The sequence below is a fragment of the Hoplias malabaricus genome, chromosome 3 (genome assembly GCF_029633855.1).
Source record: "Hoplias malabaricus isolate fHopMal1 chromosome 3, fHopMal1.hap1, whole genome shotgun sequence".
Classification (NCBI taxonomy): Eukaryota; Metazoa; Chordata; class Actinopteri; order Characiformes; family Erythrinidae; genus Hoplias; species Hoplias malabaricus.
The window spans coordinates 46,459,991-46,483,336 of NC_089802.1; the positions used below are offsets into that span (position 1 = coordinate 46,459,991).

Sequence of the window (23,346 nt, forward strand, 5' to 3'; positions counted from 1 at the left end):
GTTTGACTGCTGGCATCATTAGAGCGTTTGGGGCTGTTTGTCTCTTTAGCCTCATGTTATGACAAGAGCCACAACAACAGGCTCATTTTAATGAGACTCTTTCCTTTCAGAACCAATAATGAGAAATGGCAGCATGCATTTTTCTCATTCAGCGCACCCCCTCATTTACCAAATGCCCTTTTCCTCTCCCTTATTTTTGCAATGAAAAAAAGGGGGAAAAAAGATGAAGATGGCATGACGGCAACAATTAAGGAGCTGCACTTCGTCTGATGCGACACTTGAGTCAGTCTTTCACTTTCTTGTGTTTTGTTTTTTTCATTCCTTAAGAAAGTCTGCTCATTTTTACAGTAAATCCCTGTCTTTTCTGCACATATTCCCCTCTCTCTTTCTCACTCTCTCCATTTCTCTCTATCCTCTTTCTTTCTCAGTGTTATCAGCCTCTGTTCCATTTCTCTGTTCTCTGATATTCCTGACTCTGTCGCTTCCATTTTCATGATAATCCAGCAATGGCATTGGACTGCAAAATCATCTCTCTCTCTCTCTCTCTCTCTCTCTCTCTCTCTCTCTCTCTCTCTCTCTCTCTCTTGCACTTCCCTCTCTCCCTCAGTGGTTTATCTCTTTCCCTCTGGGCTGTATTTCACTTCTCATAATTAAATGTCAGTTCCAGACACTCAGTTTCATAGGAAAGAAAAAAGTTTCTTTCTGTAATAATTGTTAAATTAAAAAAAAGAAAGAAACTAAACTCTCTTACAGTCTCTGAGACTTAATAGAACCAAATGCTTTACAGATGTTGTACAATGTGTCTGATTGAAAACAATGAGTGTTCCCGCCCAGTTTCTTTTTGCCTGTCTCCCATCTGTTGATAAGTCTGTACCCTTTGTGAGGTACGACTGGATCTCAATCCCAAATTACCAATTATTTTTATGTTGCACTCTCTGGCTTCATTTCATACAGGAATTTCAGACAGGCAGTTTTTGGGTCAGCTCTGAGAAAGAAAAACCACAACAGCTCACTGGGTACATACAAAAGTATGGCTAAAAAATGTAGTAGTACTCAACAATAGGGATCAGAATCCGAACTTTGTTATTTTTGGTCATTATATTATTACATTATATAACAGTATGTCACTCGGACAGCCCACAGAAGCAAGTTTCTTGAGTTTTTGATATGGATGTCTAGAGAATATTATGTAAAATATTAAAAATGTCTGTATAGAACCAAACTGATTTGTCGTCTTAAGTAACATTTAAACCACAAAGATTCAATAAGGAGAAAACCAACATAGAACTGTGATAAATTGCTGCTCAAAAACCGGCTGATTCCGCTGATCAGACTCGTCTGCTTTATTGAGTGTACCCTTAATAACGCATGAAAAAACTGCTGTAGCAGACATCTGTTATTAGACACCACAGGCATGGAACACTTACATTTAACATTTCATCAGACGCCTACCGTTCTCTTAAACTTCTTTATTTAGCTTTTTATTAGCTGTCCATTTTTATATTGCTGCATTTGTATTAATAGAATTCATTATGTGCTGAATATCCATTTTTATATGGCTTTAAATGCTGTCTTTATTCCTTTTACCTTTATATGTTATTAAATACAAATGTTCTTTAATTGCATCCTAGTGTTTGCTGTTCATTGGTTTATGTTCACTGCCTGACTTTATTTGACCTGGCATGTTTATACCCACCACCACCGACCACTGTTTAAAGGACCAGTTAATCTTTACATGCTTTTAGTAACTGCAGTCATCTAAGGGGAGGACATAAATTATTCTATGGGGCATCACATTCTCAGCCAGTCAGGAGACATGTTATAGGCGACATATTATACCCTTTATCCACAAATTGACTGTTGTTTTACTGTGGCCTTAATGAAGTGTCTTTGATATCCTTTCACAGCTTTGTTCGGAATGCTTTTTCCTTTAAATGATAATAAACCACTGCTCACCCAAGCTGCATAGCAGTGGGAAGCAATACACAGTATCTCTGTTTTCACCATTTGTGCTCAGTTGTCTTATTTATCTGCTCGTATCATGTCTGTTTTACATGGCTTAACCCCAGCTTTTCACTCTCACATAAGCACAGTTCCTGCTCTGTATTTGGAGATACCCAGATGGAGGCAATATATTTCTAATGATTCCCTTATTACGTCTTAAATAAAACAAGATCAGAATGGCTTGTTTTTTTCTGACTTAGGCAACACCAAACCGAAACACCATATTTTAGTCTGACCTATTTTCAAAATCACATTTCTATAAAACCATAACAGAAAAATAGAACCTTCACTTCAAAACTTTCCACCATTGAAATAGTAATTAATGAAATTAATTATTCATGATAAATTCTGAGTGATATTATTGAAAAGTGTACAGTGGCAGACCACATAAAATTACAGAGATGGTTTGCCGACTGCTGAGGCACACAGTGCGTGAAAATCACCAATGCTCTGCTGACTCTATAACTGCAGAATTCCAAACATACTCTGGCTTTAATATGAGCATGAAAACTGCTGGGATCTTCATGGCATGGGTTTTCCAAGGTTTTCAAAGCCTTACATCACCTAACACAATGCCAAGCGTCAGGTGGAGTTGTGTAAATCTGACCAACAAAGGACGCTGGAGCAGTGGAGATTAAATCAAATCCAAATCAAATCAGGTTTTATTGTCATATCCCATTAACAAAGGTGCAAAAAAAGTGAGTTAAACATGTTCATATTCCCTGCCAGCAGTAAATACACAAGAAATACCAGTACATGATGTAAACTATGAAGACGGTGGGCAGTAATGGAAAATATGTTCTGTGGAGTGACGAATCACACTTCATTAACTGTCAGTCTGTTGGACGAGTCTGGGTTTGGTGAATGCTAGGAAAATGTTACCTGCCTGACAACATTGTGCCAGCTGTAAATTTTAGTGGAGGAGGTATAATCCTGTGGGGTTGTTTTTCAGGGGGTGGTCTAGGCCTCTTAATTACAGTGAAGGAAAATGTATATGCTTCATCAAACTAAAACATTTTGACAACGGTATGCTTCCAAATTTGTGGGAGAAGTGTGGAAGGATCTTCCTGTTCCAGCATGAATGTGCCCCAGTGCACAAAGCAAGTTCCATAAAGTCATGGAAGAACTTGGAAGACAGGCCCACACAGAGCTCTGACCTCAAAAACATCAAATATGTTTGGGATGAACTCCAACAGAACTTGTGAGCCAGGCCCACTCCTCCAACATCAGTGTCTGACCTCACAAATGTTCTTCAGGGTGAATGGGCAAAAATTTCCACAGACATGTTCCAAAACCCTATAGAACACCTTCACCAAAGAGCAGACATTGTTACAGCTGTAGAGGGGACACCAATTCCATACATAATACCTATGGATTTAGAAAGGGATTTTATAAAACGTGAAATGTTCTATAAAAAGGTGTAATGTCCCTATATTTTTGTCTAAATAAAGCATTTGAAATTCTACCGATAATTACATATTGACATACATATAAGAATATTCCTAACAGTAGGAAGCTAACCAAATGCCATATGCTACAGATGGAATTACATGCATATTCATTCATGCATTATCTGTAAGCACTTATCCAGTTCAGGGTCACAGTGGGTCCAGAGCCTACCTGGAATCATTGGGTGCAAGGTGGGAATACACCCTGGAGGGGGCACCAGGCAACACACACACACTCACAGTGGATTGGCGACACTTTTGAGTCCACCTATCACGTGTGTTTTTGGACTGTTGGAGGAAACCGGAGCACCCGGAGGAACACATGGACACACCAACTCCTCACAGACAGACAACCGGAGCGGGAATCGAACCCACAACCTCCAGGCCCCTGGAGCTGTGTGACTGCAACACTACCTGCTACGCCACCGTGCCGCCTACGTGCATATTGTTCTTAAACAAAGTTCCATGTAGTCTCCACAATGTGATGTTAGTGCAATGCAAATTGATCATTGCTAATTAACCACTTAAAATACAAATAAAGCTTATTGCACACCTAATGAAGCATGCTTTTGTAAACACTTCCTTCAAGTGTTTTTGTCCCAGCAGCAATGAGGACAAAAGCATGTTTTAAGGCCACATCTTTTCTGATTCTCTGTAAAATTCAGAAAGTACATAGTCTATATATGTTTAACAGTTTGTGCTGCACTTTAGCATAGAATCACACCTTTTTTGTGTTCTGCACTTGCTTCCTTATTGTAGTGTGTAGTCGCTGTGGTGGGTGGTGTGTGTGTGTACGTAGGCTTTGTGTGTGGTGTCGGTGACAGAGGATCAATGTGTCTGAGACTGAGCTGAAATGAATTGATTGTGGGAAATAAAACTCCAATTAGAGGAAGGAACAGGCGGTCAGAGAGAGAGAGAGGTACTCATTCTCCCATCATTCCTTGGGGAGGAGTGACGAGTCAGCGTAGGCATAACACTGGACAAATGGAGTGAGAGAGAGTGGAAATTTAAGAGGGAGAGAGAGTAGTGGAGGAGTCATGAGAATGAGAGTGATGAAATTACTGGATCAGTCTAACACTGTGGCCATCGATCCTGAGCTTTCCAATGATGTAGAGCCGTCTTAATTGTGACTGTGTGACTATGTTCCAAGAAAACAGCGAATCCTCTGGGCCCTGCTATGCCCTGGTCTGATCCTGGTAACTCTGTCCTATACTGTATCTCTACTGTATGTACATATACTTATATACACTATATGGCCTAAGGTTTCTCTTGCAATCCACATTTCTTAAAGGGTCACAATAAAGATTTTGTCCCCCTTGGCAGCAGTAACAGCTCTCACACTGCTGAGAAGGATTTGCAATACATGTTGGAACATTTTGTGAGGATTTGACGGCATCGGGTACTCATCACAAACGACACTCCAGCAATCTCAGAACTTTTGAATGATGTATCATCACTCAAGAGAACACACTTCTACTACACAGCCAAGTGCTGAGAGATTTGTAACACTATAGCTCAGACCCTGAGCATGTTCACCTTAGCATCCACAAATACTGAATATGTTCACACAAGTGAATTTTAAAATTAAAGTGAACATTAAAATTACAGCTCAAAATCATTGTGATGCTTCACTGACCTGAAATAGAGAGAACAGAGTTTCTGTTGGTGCTACTTTGGGTGCAGCACTGCAGAAACTGCACTGTGTAACTTCTGGAAGCAGGCAGGAAAACCCCCACCCCCCACTACCACACACACACAGGCTGGTGTTGAGATCATAATGCTTAGGTACCAAGGTAAAAAAAAAAATAATAAAAAAATAAACTGACTGTGCACATTTAGTCTTTCTCTCTTCCTCCGAAAACTGTCTTAAGACGCTCCAGATGAAGTTAGCGATTATTAATGGCCCTCATGCTTGGAAACAGGCTCACTCTCTCCACTCTTTTCCGTCCTCCTCACCCATAATGCCATTTTCCTTCTATGAACCTTCTCAAACGCGCCACAATCAAATTGTCTTTATATTAAATTCTTTGAGACCTACATATGTATACACAGCTCAGCTTCGAGGATCACTCCATCTTGTGCTCGAATCAGTTGGTTATTATTTCCCTGTGAAGAGGGTTGGAGTGAGAGGGAGAGGGAGAAAGGGGGAAAGAGAGAGAGAGAATGAGTGAGGGAGGGAGAGAGAGAGAGAGAGAGAGAGAGAGAGATGGTGTATAAGAAGGAAAGACCCTATCGTAAATCAGTGTGCTTTCTTATATTGCACTTGTAAAAGACAGTAGATTTCCATTTAATACTTAATATTGCTTTCTTCACAGTTGTAAACACGTGTAGTTGAAAAGCAACTAACAATCAGGCTCAGCTGGGGACTTACTGAAGGATTTACTGCTCGTCTCTCATATCTGTAAAGAAACGACTGAAGTGGACAAATTGGCAAGCACCAAACTTTTGAAATTATTCAGAAAACTTTGTAATTCATTTTAATAGCTTTGTTGTTTGCTGTTGGTGCTTTCACACAATTTGTGTCCGCTTTCTGAAGACACCTTTTTTTTTGTAAAATATATTTATAGGAATTTTGTTGGCATTTTGCTGCAGTAAAATTCTTGTCTCATCTGGAAAGATGGTATTTTTGTTATTGCCACATTGCTCTGTGGATTTGATGGTATTCTGCCATGACAGTGTTGGACAGGCAGTGATGATAAATCTGTAGTTCTGTATCACACCTCATTCTAAATGTATTTTGACGCGGTTCCACTTCTCCATACTAGAGGTGGGTGATACAGGGAATTTTCGATCCGATACCAAGTAAATACAGGTCCAGTATTGCTGATATCGATACCGATAGTGCAACAGCAAAATAAGGGGTGGGGGGGCGTTGCTCTGCGCTACTGTGCGCTGACTCACACACAGACAGAGAGTAGACTTTGATGAATCTGTGTGCACAGCACAGGTAGAGAAAAAAAGCTTGAGTATCGATCTTTTTACACAAGTATTGTTCAGCGTTGGGATCAATATTATCGATATTTGGATCGATCCGCCCACCTCTACTCCATACCCCAGTGCTTTTATACCTCTGTAGCTGATGCCTGACACTGGCATGGCAACATTTGGCTCATGTGCCCCAGAAAACCCATTAGATTGGTCAATGTTTACTATAGAGATACTACGTGAACACAATTGAACACCTGAGTCTGCAAATGATGCACCTTGAAGTAGCTGAACTAACAAATTAGTAGAAGTGTCCTCATATTTTTGAACATATAGTGAGTCTATCTACCTCCTTACAATTGTAACATTAATCCAGGTGTGTGTGTGTGTGTGTGTGTGTGTGTGGTTTATCAGGTGACCCTGGGAAAGCCCACGTTTGCAAAAACTTTTTTTAGATAAATTTTATTGTCTGTTCTAGTACTGAGTCAACACTCAGTGGTAGCTTCCAAATGCTTTGTTAGCATGGGTACCATTAGCCAGCAGCACTGCTGACTGAAGCGAGGGGAGGTGGTGGCCCTTCCTCAACGAAAGAACCTCCTCATGATCCTTTGTGCTACTTTGTATCGCAGGGTGCCTAGAACTGGGCTGGCAGGAGTGACCTCAAACAGTTCATTATACTATGACAGCTCTCGGTCAGAAACACTTAAAGGAGAAGGAGCAGATGTGCTGGGTTTGTGTGTGTGTGTGTGTGTGTGTGTGTGCATGTGTGTGTGTGAGACTCCCAGGGAGGGTGAACTGTGCTGAGTAGGCATGATATGAAGGACTGGGGCACAGTTACCCTCATTATTACTATGCCTGTTCTCCTTTTTGTTGAGAGAGAGAGAGAGAGAGAGAGAGAGAGAGAGAGAGAGAGCACTATATAGAGAGAAGTGGAAGTGGAGAGAGAATCAGTTATTATATGACTTGTTTACAGTAGCCTGACCTATCAGGGTGTCCTTTAAATGAGTAAAGAGTATTTAGGTCACTTCTGTTTACTTCTGAATAAAAAATATAAAAAGAACAAATCTGTGAGATGAAGCAATGAAAAAAGTGTAAAAGTGAACTGCTCATCTAAAAAGGGCAGACAAAGCGGCTACAAAGAGACATCAAGGCAGAGTTTGTCAGAAGCCTGCTGCAAAGTCTGCAGTGAGAAATTAGTAATGTGATTTTTATTTCAGTTTGTTCTGCAGTCTTCCAGCCCCTCTCTCACTTCAGCATCCAATAGCCTGTGCCTGTTTAAAATCCCATATTTAATCTTGTGCGTCATGAGTTGCCTTTTCAGCGACAGCAGCCAAATCAATGGGCAGTGTTGCACAATCATAATTGATTCGCAGCAGCAGAACACTAGTTGCCATTTGGACGTGGTCGATGCTTATATGCTTGTACGCTTCATGGCTAAATATTTGTGGACACCTGCATTTGCAACATTCCATGTAAAATCAAGAATGTTAATATGGAGATTTTCCCCTCTTTGTTGCAGCCTCTGGTCCTCTAGGGTAGTAGTGTAGAAACACCGTTTTTCCAGGGAGGGAATACAGTACTCCCAGTATCCATGTAAATGAAAGGCCACACTTTCACCTGCTTACTTACAGGATGTAAGCAGAGGCTGGAAACAGACATGATTTAAAACATTATTACAATAAAGGGCAAAGTAGCAGTGGTGGACAAAGTACACAAAGCATGTACTTGTGTAAAAGTACAGATACTTAAGGTTAAATATTACTCCATTAAAAGTAGAAATCCTTGTTGTAGATCTTCACTTGAGTAAAAGTACAGAATTATTTACCTTCAAATGTACTTAAATGTCAAAAGTAAAAATACTGTGACCAATTATGACTCTAATGTCATATCATCATTTTTGTAACAAGACTCAACTATCAACTATTACATACACACCAGGTATTGCCCCTCCAAACCAACAGAGGTCGCTGTCTCCTGAGTATTAAACCCAATTTATGCTTCTGTGTTGAACCTGTGCTGTAGGCAGCACGGTTTGATGCGCACCTCTCCAGAAATGTAACTCTTAGTGTCTACGCAGACCACGACTGAGGTTGGTCGGTAGTCAGATGAACATGGTTCGAGTTGCTCAAGTCAAGAAGTCCTCTACACTACACTCCCTAAATAGTGCACTTTAAAAATTCATAAAGCTAATACCACTACAACACTACATTGTATACTAAAAAATACATTGAGTTGAAGAAGATGTTGGAAACACATCAACACTTTCACAATGGCATAGGATACTTGTGCTCTCACTAGTGCAATTAACTTTTACAGCACTGCACTGAAATTGCTAGGGAGTAGGGGTGGTTTCCTACACTCCAAAAGTTACATAGTGCCGTTTTTGCAGTGCTGAGCCAAGAATAGCAATGAAAGAGGTTCTATGCCTGTACAGGTCAGTGAAGCATCACAGTGATTTTGAAAACTTAGTTTTAAGGTAAAGCTGTTACATAGTGTTCCTGTAAGCTCTCTGTTTTGTCTACATAGTTGCAGGCTATAATTTGAGCTATTTCTGCAATTCTGTGACACCTGTTCGATGTCTCAAATACAGCCAAAAGTCATTTTGTTACTTCATAACAGTTCTAAAAACTGAAAGTGATTACTTACACTCTCAAATTCTCACAGCAATTGATAAAAACTGCCTTTGGTATTATTGATTTTCTTAATGTAGTGAAGTAAAAAGTAAGATATTTGACTTTAGTAGTGTATTTAAAGTAAAAAGTCACCCAAGATGTAAATACTTCCGTAAGGTACAGATACAGAAAAAAGTACTTAAAGTAACAAATTACATTTATTTCGCTACAGTCCACCACTGCAAAGCCGACCCAGAAAACGAGCCTAAGTTAAGCATGAGAACACAATGAGAAATTTTCCTGCACAGAGAAGGTCAAAATCCAGAGCCAAAAAGATGAAAAGCCTGTTAACATGAAGACAGTATATAAGAACATGCTCAGTATGTTGAAGGAAATAAAAACATGACATTTGAGTCCTAAAACGCCATTTTACACTACAAGCACCATGCCTCCTTGACCTACTGATATCTAGAGGTGCCAAGAGACACTCATTTAATTGCTGTGAGCACCTACCCGAGATGCAGTGCTGTTTTCATCTACTTAAGTGCAAAATTAATCATTCATTCATTCATTCATTATCTGTAACCGCTTATCCAATTTAGGGTCGCGGTGGGTCCAGAGCCTACCTTTTAAACTATGTTTAAAACTTAAATCAGTTTAGGCCTGTTTAAAGAGGACAGTTTTGTGCTCTGTAATTGTTAGTAATTATATTACAATTATTTCATGCAAAATTCATGTAAAAAGCTATAAAGACATTTATAAATTCAAGCATCTATTATTTTTACTTATTATTTTTTAGGAATACACCTATGCTCTAGGGAGGCTTTATGCTAAATATGAAGATTGCTGTGAGAATGTGATTGAATTCACTTTCTTGATGATTAGTTCTGGATCACCATTTACCAAAGGTTGGAAATCTTTCCAGAGGAAGCAGTTCTAATTTTGGGGCGGTTCATACCCCTCTTACTGACGCTTAGCATTGGACATTGTGTGCGCGCCTAGGTTCATGTGCATCTGCTTCAGAGCGTATGGTGTGTTGTTAAGCTTGTCTATAGACATGGCTAAATTTGTGCATTCACACACCACATCCTTAAACCTCTGTATTAGCAGTGGTTCTGCCTTAAATTAGCTGAATTCATTAATTACCATAGATGTCTCAAAATTTATTTAGATGTACCGTGTATTTAGCTCAGCCCAGATGCTGCGCCCAGATTGTACTGGGTGACCCCTCGGATCCCTTCGTCTGTCAGCAGGGGTCAAGGGTTAGGGGTCGGAGGACATGGCTGGGGCTGGTCGCCATGGCAATGTGGAGGTGATCTGGGCAGGGGTTGGTATAACAGATGGCACATCAGAGACGTGTGTGTTCTGCTCTGCTGACTTGGCAGGGTGTCAGGGCGAGTGAGGAGCTGAGGAGTCAGAGCGTTTACGCTGTTCACGGCGTGTGAATCATCTTTTTGCAACAGAACACCGTAGCCCCAAAGTGCCACAACTCTGTGAACTGCATCCTACACCAAGCTGAGACTCTACTGAAACCTTTTGTTGTCAATAAAAATACAGCGTACAGCTGGTGTGTTAGGAGAACTTCACACACCTTCCAGTTACGACACACACACAAAAAGGGGGAAATAAACACCACAGCTCCCTTGAATTTTCAGTTCAATTTAAATTTTATTTATAGGGTGCTTTTTGTAGCTGGTGTTGTAATTCCAGGTGCAAGCCCTCATTCCATAACACATATTTAATGAGCATATTGAGAGTTCAAATTTTTGTTTCCTTATATATCCACTGTCAGAATTGATGATGAGATATTTTTAAAATCCTCTACATTTTGTCTAGCTGTAAAACATATTATTGTGTAAGTGGCCTAATTCAATTAGAAAAAAAAGTTTTTAAATATTTGGATTCCTTTGGAAATGATCATAATGATTTCTGCCTAAAAAGTAATTACTTTTGCTTGAAATGAAAGCATATGAACTATTAGATAAACTTTTGACCTCAGAGGTTGTTAAAAAAACTGAAGGTTTTGAGTAATGATGTCATAAAATTAATTATTGATAATGCAACACTGACACAAATATTGTCTCAGATATTTGTGATGAAGTGTGTAAAGTGTGAATATTCTAATAACTGCAGTCCAACAAAACGATGATTGTTATGAAAAGCTCCCATGAGTGTCCCTCAAGTTTTGCTGTGTAATATAGGGGTGATCTGCATATTGGGACTGTTGTAATCTCTCTCTAATAGGTGAGCTGTAAGTCACAGCTGAATAAGTAGAAGTATCAAGTCCTCCTCCATCTGTGTCCAGTGGCAACTGGCTGTTTAAAATCCACTTGGAGTCATTATCCAGTCAATAGTCATTCATCACCATCTCCTTTTTTTAAATCTATGCAGCTAGTGATCGATATTGCTCCACTTATTCTGCTCCAATCAATTCCCTTGATGTGGGCAGTGTGAGGGACATGTTGGGGAAGGGGCTGTGAGTTAAATTAATTGAATGACGGTGGGCATTACCAGCAGCACTGACGAATGTTTCTACAAATGGTGACATGAGCTTTGACGTCACCTGAGCACTTTCTATCTGGAAATGGCAAAATGGAATTTGAAATTAAGAGCATGGCCTGTCGTGGACTCTGAGTGGATGGACGCTGGTTTAAAAGGCTCATGAAGATGGTCAGTCAGTTTGTTTATCCATTAGAGAAGCATGTGTGCCCATTGAATTCCATCAGCATGGCTACTGTTACTCCTATGACCTTAAATAATGGCCTTTACTCTGATTCCTCAAACTTCTGTGACAGCAGAATTTTGTATTGTATTTTGAAGAAGAGACAAACTTGAAGTCTTAAGTGTCAGCGCAAGTGTGAACGTACCACTGACTCTGTTTGTGTTTTTGAGTGTGAATGTTTCCTTTCACACGTTTTTCTTATTTTCTCTATTTTTTTGAGTAAATGAATATGTGTATGTGAGTGTGTAACTCTCTCTCTCTCTGTGTGTATGTGTGTGTGCGCGCACGTCTGTTTGATGCTTGCAGGACTGAGGATGAAACAGAACTGGCACATTTCCAGTCAGTCAGCACTGCACACATTTTCACGCACACATGCAGGATTAAAGAACAGGCATCAGAACAAACATCCATTACTCTGCTTGCACCTTTCCCTTTTTCGTGTAAATACAACACTGAAGATGATATTAAACGCACTGTAAAAATAGAAATTCTACAAAGAAAACTGGATCAAAGATCAGTATGTGAAGTGTAAGCCTGAAATGAAACGCTGCTTGTGGTGTTGGGGTAGAGACTGCAAACCTAGACTTCACTCAGCTCACGTTCTAGAGTTCTCAGCCCTGAGGGAATCTTTCAAGGACTTTTTTTTAATTCAGAGCTCCAGACAAGTCCTGTAATTTTGCCAACAGAGATGATAATATCATTATTTAATTACACTTTACACAGTGGTCCACTTGCATAAAGGACACTTCTGCTTTCCTAATTCATGCATTAACAGTGTGTCGCTAATGCTAATTCTCTGTCTTTCATATTATTACATCTTGTTTTGTTTACAATGGCTATCCAGAACCTAGCTAATGAAACAAATGTCCTTCATATCATATTTGTTTCTAAATGTTCAGTATTAATAACTCTCCCTTTTGGTGGACCTTTAGGCTGATAAAATCTGATTTGTTTACATCACATACTTCTTTAAAATGGATGTGACATAAGTACCTCAGCTACATTAGCAAACTGTTAAGCGTTTGATTGAAGAAAATGTGGCTAATCGTTTCAAATCAATGCACTTATTTTGCTTAGCAACAGACACTTGGTTAGACAGGGGGTTGTTTTAGCTTGTATTTGTACTAGCTAGGGTACACATCCTGTCTTAACACTTAGCACTTTTGTGAGTCTCTCTGGATAAGAGCATCTGCTAAATGCTCTAAATGTAACTTCTGAGTCAGTATATTTATACACTGCTGATTGAACAAGGGCAGTGTGCGGAATTGAACAGAGTAAGGAATCCCCGGTAATGGGTGCCCAGTGGCAAAGAGACCATGGCCATATATCAAACTAGAAATGAAGTGTTACGCAGAAAAATAGGAGCCTACCGACACACAAACTATGACACCCAGTCAGTTTTTTTTCTTTCTTTTGTGGTTTTCCTGAGTCAACATGGGATAAAACGAGTCAAATTTTGCGCTGCATCTTACATAGAATGCAAAAACTTCCCGCCTCCTCATCCGAGTCTCTCCAATTGCAGCGCAGGATCCGTGTTTATATCAGAGCTCAAAGGGGAGGTTAAATGGAGCAATGCACAATACAATACAACACAATACACAATGTAGGCAGGGAAATAACGGTACTTAAATATGAAGAAAATAAGCACAGAGAATAAGGAGATCCAAGTGAAAATGACTAAAAAGCAAAGCTTCTGCTCCTCACTCCAGGCTCTTTTGTGGGTTGAGGTGTGGCTCATTCTCATTTAAAGGGACATACGCTGAAATTGGTTGTTCTGAACAGGGATGTATAGACAAGGAGAATTGGCGCAGTGTTGTTATATCATTGTGGTATATTGACCATTTGAGCGTCTCACAAATCTGTTCCATTTAATGACCCTGGTTGTAACAAGAGTAGTGTTCCAGCACCCATATTTTAGATTTTTTTTTTCACTATATGCAAAGTGTACATCAGGACTTGGCCAACCAGGCAGTATAGATACAATATGAACCCATGGTTTGCTCTGCACTCCTTTATTGATTCTCTGCTGATTATAATCATTGGGTGTATGTAGCAGCTTGCAGTAGTAAATCCACTTTGCGTTGTATTTTATAAAAACACATGTAAATTGGAAATCATTCTCCTTCCGCTGTGAGCCGTATGTAGAAATGCATTTGCATGCTCTGCTTTTTGAAAGATACATTCAGCAAACTCCTTGAATCAATTATCCAACATAGCACTTTTGTGTATTAGTTTAAAAAATACATGTGAAATGTTGTAGAATGAAAGAATATAAATCTACACCCTTGTCTTACATTGTTTCAAGCTTTTCACAGTGAACGAAAGCCTTTAATCCTTGTTTTATCCCCCTTATATTGTTCATTTTTCTGTCTCTGTCTCCCCTCAGGTGCATGGTCTGGAAAAACAAGTTAGTAAATCTCTGGAGCTAGGCGAAACAAAGCCCATCCTGAAGACTGTCCAATATGGTGTAGAGGCACCAGTAGGAATTAAACCAGATGTCCAGAAGCCCAGGGTGTACTCCCCTATGGACCACATGCCAGGGAAACCCAAACCTCCCGCATATGGCTACCATTACCCTTATGACTGGTCCAAGAACCATTCGCAGTACCAGGATCAGACAGGCTACCGTTCCAAACGCAAGCCTACACTCAAAACAGCCATGAAGACCAAGAAGATCTTCGGCTGGGGAGACTTCTACTTCAACGTCAAGACCCTGAAGTTCAGCCTGCTGGTGACGGGGAAGATCGTGGATCACGTCAATGGCACTTTCACCGTCTACTTCCGCCACAACTCATCCAGCCTGGGAAACGTCTCAGTCAGCATTGTGCCACCATCCAAGGTGGTGGAGTTTGAGGTCCTTCAGCAGCAGCAGAGTTCTATTCATCAGCCAGAAATCCACTTCCACCAACCTCATCAGTCCACCATTGACCCAAAGGACATCAAAACCTTCAACTGCCGCGTGGAATACGAGAAAACCAACCGCTCCAAGAAGCCCAAGCCCTGCCAGTATGACCCATCTCAGACCTGCTTCACCGAGCACACACAGTCCCATGCCGCCTGGCTCTGTGCCAAGCCCTTCAAAGTTATCTGCATTTTCATCTCCTTCTTCAGCATCGACTACAAGCTGGTCCAGAAGGTGTGTCCGGACTACAATTTTCAGAGTGAACAACCTTATTTTGGATGAGTAGCTGAAAACTGAAAGAAGGAGGTGGTTGAGCAACGAATGGGATATTGTCATGCGTCGTCTGTCTCTTCCACGTTCTTGAGATTTTCATTAAAAGAATGTGGAACGTTATGTCAACACGCTAGACACTTTCCCAAGACGCTGGGAGTTTTCATTGTATATACTGTAAACACAACCAAATCTGTTAAGGTATTAATATTTATTTATTGGGTTTTATTTTGGTGGCGTTTGTCTGTTTGACTGTTGAACAAATTTTGAATGAATGTGGAAATGGGAACATGGGCTTTTTTTTTCTTTTTTTTTCTCTCTTTTTTTTTATTGTTTCTTTATATGACCCTGCACACTCTGAAGTGTCTTTGGTTGAGGGTCATGTTGTATGTGAAACTGATGACTGATTGTATAACAGCATTGAAATCCAGAACTGTACCCTGTACTAGCAGATTGTGGTGGTTCTTTCTTAAATACGTATCGCATTATTCTATTATTTGGAAGCCGAAAATGAGTAGCTTGCTGCATAACAACCTCATCACATTATCATACTAAGCACCATTTTAGTTTTGTTTTCATGTCACTTTTGCAGAATGAAGTGTCTCACGGGTGCGTAGTTTTTCTTCCCAGCCCTGAAGAGATCCACATGGGATGAGAAACATTAAATAGAAACTATTACAGTCTGCTGGTACATAACGCAGCTCATCTTCACAGGTACATTCAGAGTGTGCATTTTACTCCTTTTCCCCTGTACACACAAACCCTTGTTCAGGGAGATAGTCCTGCGTGGTCAGACCAGTTGCCAAATGTTCTATACAGTATTGTGCAAAAGCCAGACACTGCTTTCATTTGTTACATTTCCTTTAGAAGTTACCATTAACTACTACTTATTCGTTCTGCAGAATCAGAAAATGTTTAACAGAAACAAATATATATTCAAAAAACACACCAGATATTATTAGCAAACTGTTGCCATTTAGTGAATTCAAATCATTCTTCTGTGTGAGTGACTTCTATTTTTTCCCAGAGATCTTCAGGGATATTTTTTGTCCACACATCTACAGATCAGTTTTATAACCTGTATATTTTTCTGCTCATCACAGTTGAACTAATTCTGCTCTGAGCTCTGGGGCAGACAGTCCATTCTTCTGTGAACACCAGCAGCATTTTTGTATGACTTTCAAAAGTATGTTTTGTCTTTTTCCTACTTCTCAGTAACAGCTTTATGGCAGCTCCACATTCTTTTAGATCTATAGGGCTGTATTGTCTTCTCTTAGTGGAATAACAGACAGAATCACGTGTAGTTTTTTAGAAATTAAACCAGACGTGGAGCTTGTTTTTCTCCTGTTTCTCAAAGCTTTATTTACATCTCACTGATTCCCAAACCTTTCCTGCAGTGCCATGCTTTTGTAGATGCTAATATTTATTTATTTATTTGAAATTTGGGGAATATATTTGGAACATTGGGATTCACTCAAAACTACAAATTCTCACGTTTATGCTGGCATAATTACAAGTGACATGCATTACTTATTAATTTGCCTTGCTATGCCACCGCTGCAATAGGTCCGCTCAGCCCTTAGGGAACTACTGGTGACAGTTTTGTGCTCTCACAGATCTTAACAAGAAATCAGTGGACATTTTAACTCAAAATTAAATACATGGAGGGTGGTCTCTGACTTTTGCCCTATAATGTATAAACCCAGAACATGTGGCTTCTGTATATGATGCCAAAAGGCTTCAGGTATATCTGTGATCTACAGATAATCAGTACTGTGCAGAAATCTTAGGCAGTGGTGAATATTTGCCTGTAAAAGCACCTTAGAAAAAAATACAAATTATGAATATAGTCAAATATAATACCTTAGTAAAGAATACAGTTCAATGTTTCGTTTCCAACTTAAAAATTGTAAAGCTAACATCCTCACATCCCTCAGAATTTTGCACGGTACTGTAAATATAAATGGTGCACTGGGCATAACTGAACATGGAAAAAAAGAGAGTTGTTGCCCAATGAAATTCGGTTTTAGAAAGATTACGTCATATTTTTGAGGGGCATTTTCTCTTTCTACTGTTTGAGAACGACAATGCTATGGAGAACTGCAGTGAAGTGCTTTACTCATTATTTTGAATCCCTCCTGTTATTCTCAACTGTAGAGCATGCTCCTGGATTACAACCCTTGGTTTAAGATGATATTAAGATGGATCAGGGGTTGATTAAAACTGCTAAACTACATATTTGGAGATGAATATGCATTATACCCGTCTCTGTGTCCTTTAGGCCAAATAGGAAACCAGTGAGACATAATGTGTTTAATCCAAAAAACTCCTTTAATGTGAATTACCTCTATATATAATCTCATGAAGGAAAGAGTACAATTAATATTTAAGATTAAATTTAATAATGAAGTATTGCATTTGTACACTGGCCTAAGCTTGGAAGATGCAAATAATAATAATATTATTAATAATAATAGTAATAATAATAATAATAACAATTCAAACATGGATTCTGATGATTTGTTGACGCAAGAAGCAAATAGAGTCACATCTCATCTTCCTCTTATTTTCCTGTCTTTCATTTGTGCAGTATAGCACCAAAAAAGCAAACTATGTTCATTTCTGGACAACCGATCAGTCTGTGAAACAAAGAGAGGCTTAATCTGGAGCAGAACTGAAATGGCAGGTCTGTGAATAAAGTATTGCTTGAAAATATGTATATTCCACCTTGGAGAAATTATTGTGTGTAAATAATGTATCTGAAATAAATTATTAAATCTGGTCTCATTGCTGTTGTGTCATTTGTGGATGTGTGCAGTGAAATCTATTGAACACTGAATTAAAAATTAGAAAATGCCACCAACCTGGGTGTGTAAGAGCAAGCACACTCTTCCTCCTAGACATGTGAAACCAAATACTGTTTCTTGCTGGTTATACAACACAATTTTATACATTTGTATACATTTATATAATGATAGTTTGTATAAACTGTTTGCTCTATGCACTTGGAGGAGAGAATGGATTGCTCAGATCTTTTACGTCTCATAACAGACGGCCTTGCTAGAAGTGACCAAAGAGGGGTTCATTCAGCCATGCAAAGAATTAGGTAATTTGTGCCTAAATGACTGAAGAATCCCTAAGGTAATTGAACATATCCCAATGATTGGGCTGATGCTTTGACCACTGTGCCACTCAGGATCTTTAAATACATCATACATGATAAAAGGGACCAGTAGAAAGGTTCATAAGGTTTTAATTAATTAATTCAATAATCAATTTTTTCAACTACTTCATTCTGTTCAGATTTACTTTGTGACAGAAGCCCACCTCGGATCACTAGTCATAAGGCAGGAACACCCCATGACAGGGCACCAGTCCTTCACAGGGTATCACACACACACACCTATGGACATTTTGAGTAGCCAATCCACCTGCAAGCATGTGTTTTTGTTCTGTGAGAAAGAAACGGAGCACGCAGAGGAAATCCATGCACACACTATGAGAACACACCAAACATCTCACAGACAATCACCCAAAGTAGAGCTCAAACCTGCAACCCCACAAACCTGGAGATGTATGAGAGTGACACAACTTGTTGCCCCACTGTCAGGAGCAAAATGTGGGTTTTTCCTTCTCCAGTGAAGTTACCGTTTTTTTGGGTGTTTTGTGGGTGTCATTTAATTAAAAGCTGACACTCTTAATGAGGGGCAGCACGGTGGCGCAGCAGGTAGTGTCGCAGTCACACAGCTCCAGGGTTCAAGTCCCGCTCTGGGTGACTGTCTGTGAGGAGTTTGGTGTGTTCTCCCTGTGTCCATGTGGGTTTCTTCCGAGTGCTCCAGTATCCTCCCACGGTCCAAAAACACAAGTTGGTAGGCGGATTGGCGAATCCAAATTATCCATAGGTGTGAGTGTGTGAGTGAATGTGTGAGTGTGTGTCTCACTGTGAAGGACTGGTGCCCCCTCCAGGATGTGGTCCCGCCTTACGCTCAGTGATTCCGGGTAGGCTCCGGACCCACAGCAACCCTAAATTGGATAAGCGGTTTCAGACAATGAATGAATGAATACATTCTTAATGAGGCTTCCAGATAGTTACTTCCAGTTTCCACTGCATTAATGTCTGGCTATGTAAACGTGTGCTTAACTATTTTTCATTATAATGACCTCGATTTTCTGTAAAAAGCCTCACTGGATGGCTCAGACTCTCATTTTCTCCAGGGACATAGAACAACAAGAACCCTTTCAGCCCTCAGCCATTTATTCTGGCCTCTGAAACACTAGCACAAGCAATTTGGCAATCCCTGATGTAGAACTGATAATAATTAAGAACTCAAACCCCTGAACCACCCCGTGACTTCCTCTTCTTTATCTCTGACTCTGTGTTCTATTTTAACAGCACTGAGGTTATTCTTTAAATACTGCAGTCATCAGGATACAGAGCTGGAAAAAAGCTATACTGCTCCTGTGAAGCAGATAACATCACTGACCTTTTGATACTCCTGTCTTAGTAATGTCAGATAAAATTCCAAATAACTTGTCAATTTTATTAATCTATCACATCTGAATAAATGTATAATATACACCACAGGTACTGGATGGAGCTCCAACACTTAATGGATATAACAATCATTTTTGATACCAATGATTTTTGTTACTTAATGTTAATTAATAATTATTATAAGAAGAAAAAGAAGAAGAATTTATAAATCGCAGACCAGACACCAGAAGGATTTTGAATGTTTAATACCGCTCTCTATGTATAACCTGGGATAATCCATTCCTGTACTATAAAATAATATTTTAGGACATATATAACATTATTTAAAAGTTGCTAACATTCTGTTTTATCCAAATATTCCATTAGATTTATAGCTATATTAGCTATATTATAAAACGTGCTGTTTTCCTTTTACAATAATCCACATTCTAGACACATCTGAAGTTTCCTTCTTATTTTTTATTTCTTACAGTTTCCTATGAATTATTACAAACCTGTGAAGTTGCACAGAACTAGAGTGTTAAAAACATTTTATGTTTCTGACACTACATTTTTCATACTACTGAAAATATAAATTCTAACCTGGAATATTTGTTTGTTTGTGTATGGGTGTGTGCTTGTTTGTGATACTAATGAAACCTTTAGGATTATGAAATAAAAATTCATCATATAACTTACAGGAAAACCACTACTTTTTGGAAATAATATCCTTTTGAATGTAAAATAATGTACACTCAAAATAATAAATATATGAATGGACATTTGCTGTTCTTTGAGACTGAAGAGTATTCTGGCCTTTACCAACTGGGCATTTACACTACTACATCAAATGTTGAGAAATCCTAGAAGTACAATTTCCATTTCCAGAAAAAATGGGGAATATGTTATAAATGCTAAAATCTGTAATTAACTAATTTACTTCAAACTTTATTCATCAGACACATGTATGAAAAAATGGGCTTCACTGTTTTCAAATTTTAACTTTTAATTAATTAATTAATTCGTCCATTATCTGTAAACACAAGCACAATACAGGGATACACCCTGGAGGGGGCGCCAGTCCTTCACAGGGTGACACACACTGATTCTCCTTTTCATGCCGTGGTATAAATTTTCCATAGGAGGCAGATCTGGATTGGACTGCAGGTCAGTCAAGCATGCACTCAGTTTTAAAATTTCAAGAGAAATAACAAATCAGAGATTCATGGTTTTATTGCAACTTATAAAATTTCCCAACATCCCTGGGGTTCAAATCCCATGTGAGCCCAGCTCCTAAATGTGGATTTCTCCTATTGCTGTTTCAGGAATTGTGTGATTTCTAGGCCTGGCAGTCTTGGCCTGGAGGTTAGGAAACTGAGCTTTTAACTGGAAGGTTGTCGGTTCATCCTCAGAGCTGGCAGGTCATGATTGAAATGCCCTTGAGTAAGGCACCTAACCCCCAACTGCTTCCCGTGTGCCATGGGCATGTGTGCTCACTGCCCCCTAGTGTTCATTAGTGTGTGTGTAAATGTGTGTTTCACTGCACGGATAGGGTTAACAAATTCCTCTGTGTGCAGGTACAGTGGCCAATAAAGTTATTTTAATTCAAACAATTCACACTCAACAGTGTCAGTGCAGTGACAAATGTCCAAATGACCTCTTTGTAGTGTGTGTTCTCTGGGGGTCCTGACTATTGACGCATAAGGTGAAAGCTAGGCTAACAATATATGCTTTAATTGTGGATATAAAAAGTGCAGATTTATTGAGTTCTTGAACATGCTACATTTTTGTTATAATTTTGTTAATATTGAGCCGGGGCTTGATCAAAATTAGGTGAAGGTTTTAGGTTGTTTTTTAATCTGTTTTAATGGAGTGGGGTGTTTTTTTCTGTAGACTAACATAATGATAAAAACTACATTACCCATGAGAACCCGGGGCTGGTTGCTGTAGACTACGGCGACTTGCGGTGGATTTTTGAGTGTGTCTCTCTCTCGCTCTGTCGCCTCACTCACACACACCGGCTCAGACATGCTCTCTTTCTCACTGAGACTCTCATTAAGGGTAAGCACAAGAATATGCCTTTTTTTTTTAAATATTAAACGCGGTTTACAGGACGTTTGCATGCATCAGTACATGTTTACGGCGCGGTGTTTAACGTTATCTTCTGCTGTAACGTGGCAACCTGCAGGCTTTACTGAATGTTAGCGGGCTGGCTAACGCTAGCTGTGTTTTTATAAGAAGTAGTTATTTCTTTTTGCTGTGCAGGTTTCGAGGGAGGGTGTTATTGAACACCGTATAAATCATTTCAATAGAAGCCGTTTAAACTGCGGTAATACTTTATGGGTGCAGTGTAAGTATAGCTGGCTAACAGGCTTTATGATTTTTGCTAACGTTGCCTTGATAAATAAGAATTAGTGGTACAGCAATATTATCTAAAAACCTACTGACAGTGTTATGGACCAAAATGTTTAACTGTCACAAGTATTCACTTAATGGTATTGTCTAGCCAAGTTACTAGAAGCTAAAATTACAAACCACGGAACTTTTTTGTCTACTTTTAACAACCATACAAATAAATGATGATAATTATAAATAAATAAGTTTCCAGTTGGATCTTATCTAACCCAGCAGAAGTTGTACAGACGTCCAGTGGTTTGTGAATTGATTTCAAAAGCTCGGCTCTGGGTGAAGCCTCCTACACTGTGTGAACCTAAATAAACTGATGATGCAACCGTTCAGTGTGTCTTTCATCAGAAGTTCAGTCCAGAAGCTTATTCTGCAGTAGACACCTGCTCCTTCTTTAACACATGTCCACCAGATATGCACTGGTCAGAATGCCGGACAGACACACTGTTGGACAAGCAGCTTGGTGAATTCAACACATTGGCCTGGAGGGGTGGACTGTTTAATTTATTATAGTTCAGACAGTGAAACAATTCTGACAGTTTCGGTTATGACATAAAGCTTATTATAATTGTAATACATTTATATATAACCTATAACAGTATTAAAGGATAGGATTTCATATTTATAAACATTATATTGATGACATTATTTATTAATCATCAGAAGATCATTAACTTTTAACAAACTTTAACATAAGATCATGAAACTTTTAACATTCCTGGCCACAGTCCTCCTGACTTAAAGTTGTTGGTGTAATGATGGAGAGTTTTGTACCTACGGATTAAAATTTTTATCTTCATTTTAGCCATTTGTTATTTTCTGACACAGCTTGAATATAATAGCTGCTCTTTATGTTGTGGGAAATTTTCATGATGAGTGCCCTAAATTAATTTAAAAATAATGTTTTTAATGTAATGCTAGAATTGTGTTCTAACCCAAGAATATATTTTTCACCTAAAGAAGAATACAACGTTAACTAGCATTAATACATTAAAATGAACAGAGATGTACAGAGCAACTTTATAGAGATAAAGTTATGTGAACAAATGGTCAGCACATGCTCACAATAAGCATACATTTGACCAGTTATATCCAGGCTCCTAGGAAGTGTGTTGCTGCATAACCTGAACTTTTTTAATTCAGTATAGCATTTTAAAGTTCCCTGAAATTTAAACTCAATTAATAATCAGAGGCAGGGTTTTTAATCACAAATAACTTAAGTTGAAGTGGAATGAATAATAAAAACTGTATGTTATCATTGCAATACTTAGCATATCAGGATTAATTGAAAGTTCAATAGGATTGTGTTGTTGCTCAGGTATCGTGTTAATATTATTTTGTGGAGCTTTAGGAGATTTCAACCACTAGTCAGTACCACTATAATTCTGAAGTCATCTCCTGTATTTCCCATGTATCCCTAGTTTTTGAGTTTTTCCTAGTTTCAAAGTTATCCCAGTTGTAGAATTCAGTGTCCTGCTTTTACTGGTTGGGAAACAAAACACTGCCAAAGTGGTGTGTAGACACCCTTTCAATTATAATAATGTGTCCAGTTTACTGTGTACCAAAGAGTAGATTTTTGCTCA

The 23,346-nt window shown here is 39.0% G+C and overlaps 2 protein-coding genes across 2 annotated transcripts in view; both read left to right on the forward strand.

Moving 5' to 3' along the window:
• Positions 1-15,173, forward strand: part of LOC136692507 (neurexophilin-2) — a 69,589-nt gene extending 54,416 nt beyond the window's left edge. Inside the window, exon 2 of the mRNA XM_066665972.1 lies at positions 14,098-15,173. Coding sequence (XP_066522069.1) covers positions 14,098-14,895 — 798 coding nt within the window. The 3' untranslated portion in view covers positions 14,896-15,173. The remainder of the gene's footprint in view (positions 1-14,097) is intronic.
• A 6,140-nt stretch (positions 15,174-21,313) lies between these two features.
• shmt2 (serine hydroxymethyltransferase 2 (mitochondrial)) overlaps positions 21,314-23,346 on the forward strand; it is a 31,072-nt gene continuing 29,039 nt past the window's right edge. Inside the window, exon 1 of the mRNA XM_066663781.1 lies at positions 21,314-21,418. Coding sequence (XP_066519878.1) covers positions 21,386-21,418 — 33 coding nt within the window. The 5' untranslated portion in view covers positions 21,314-21,385. The remainder of the gene's footprint in view (positions 21,419-23,346) is intronic.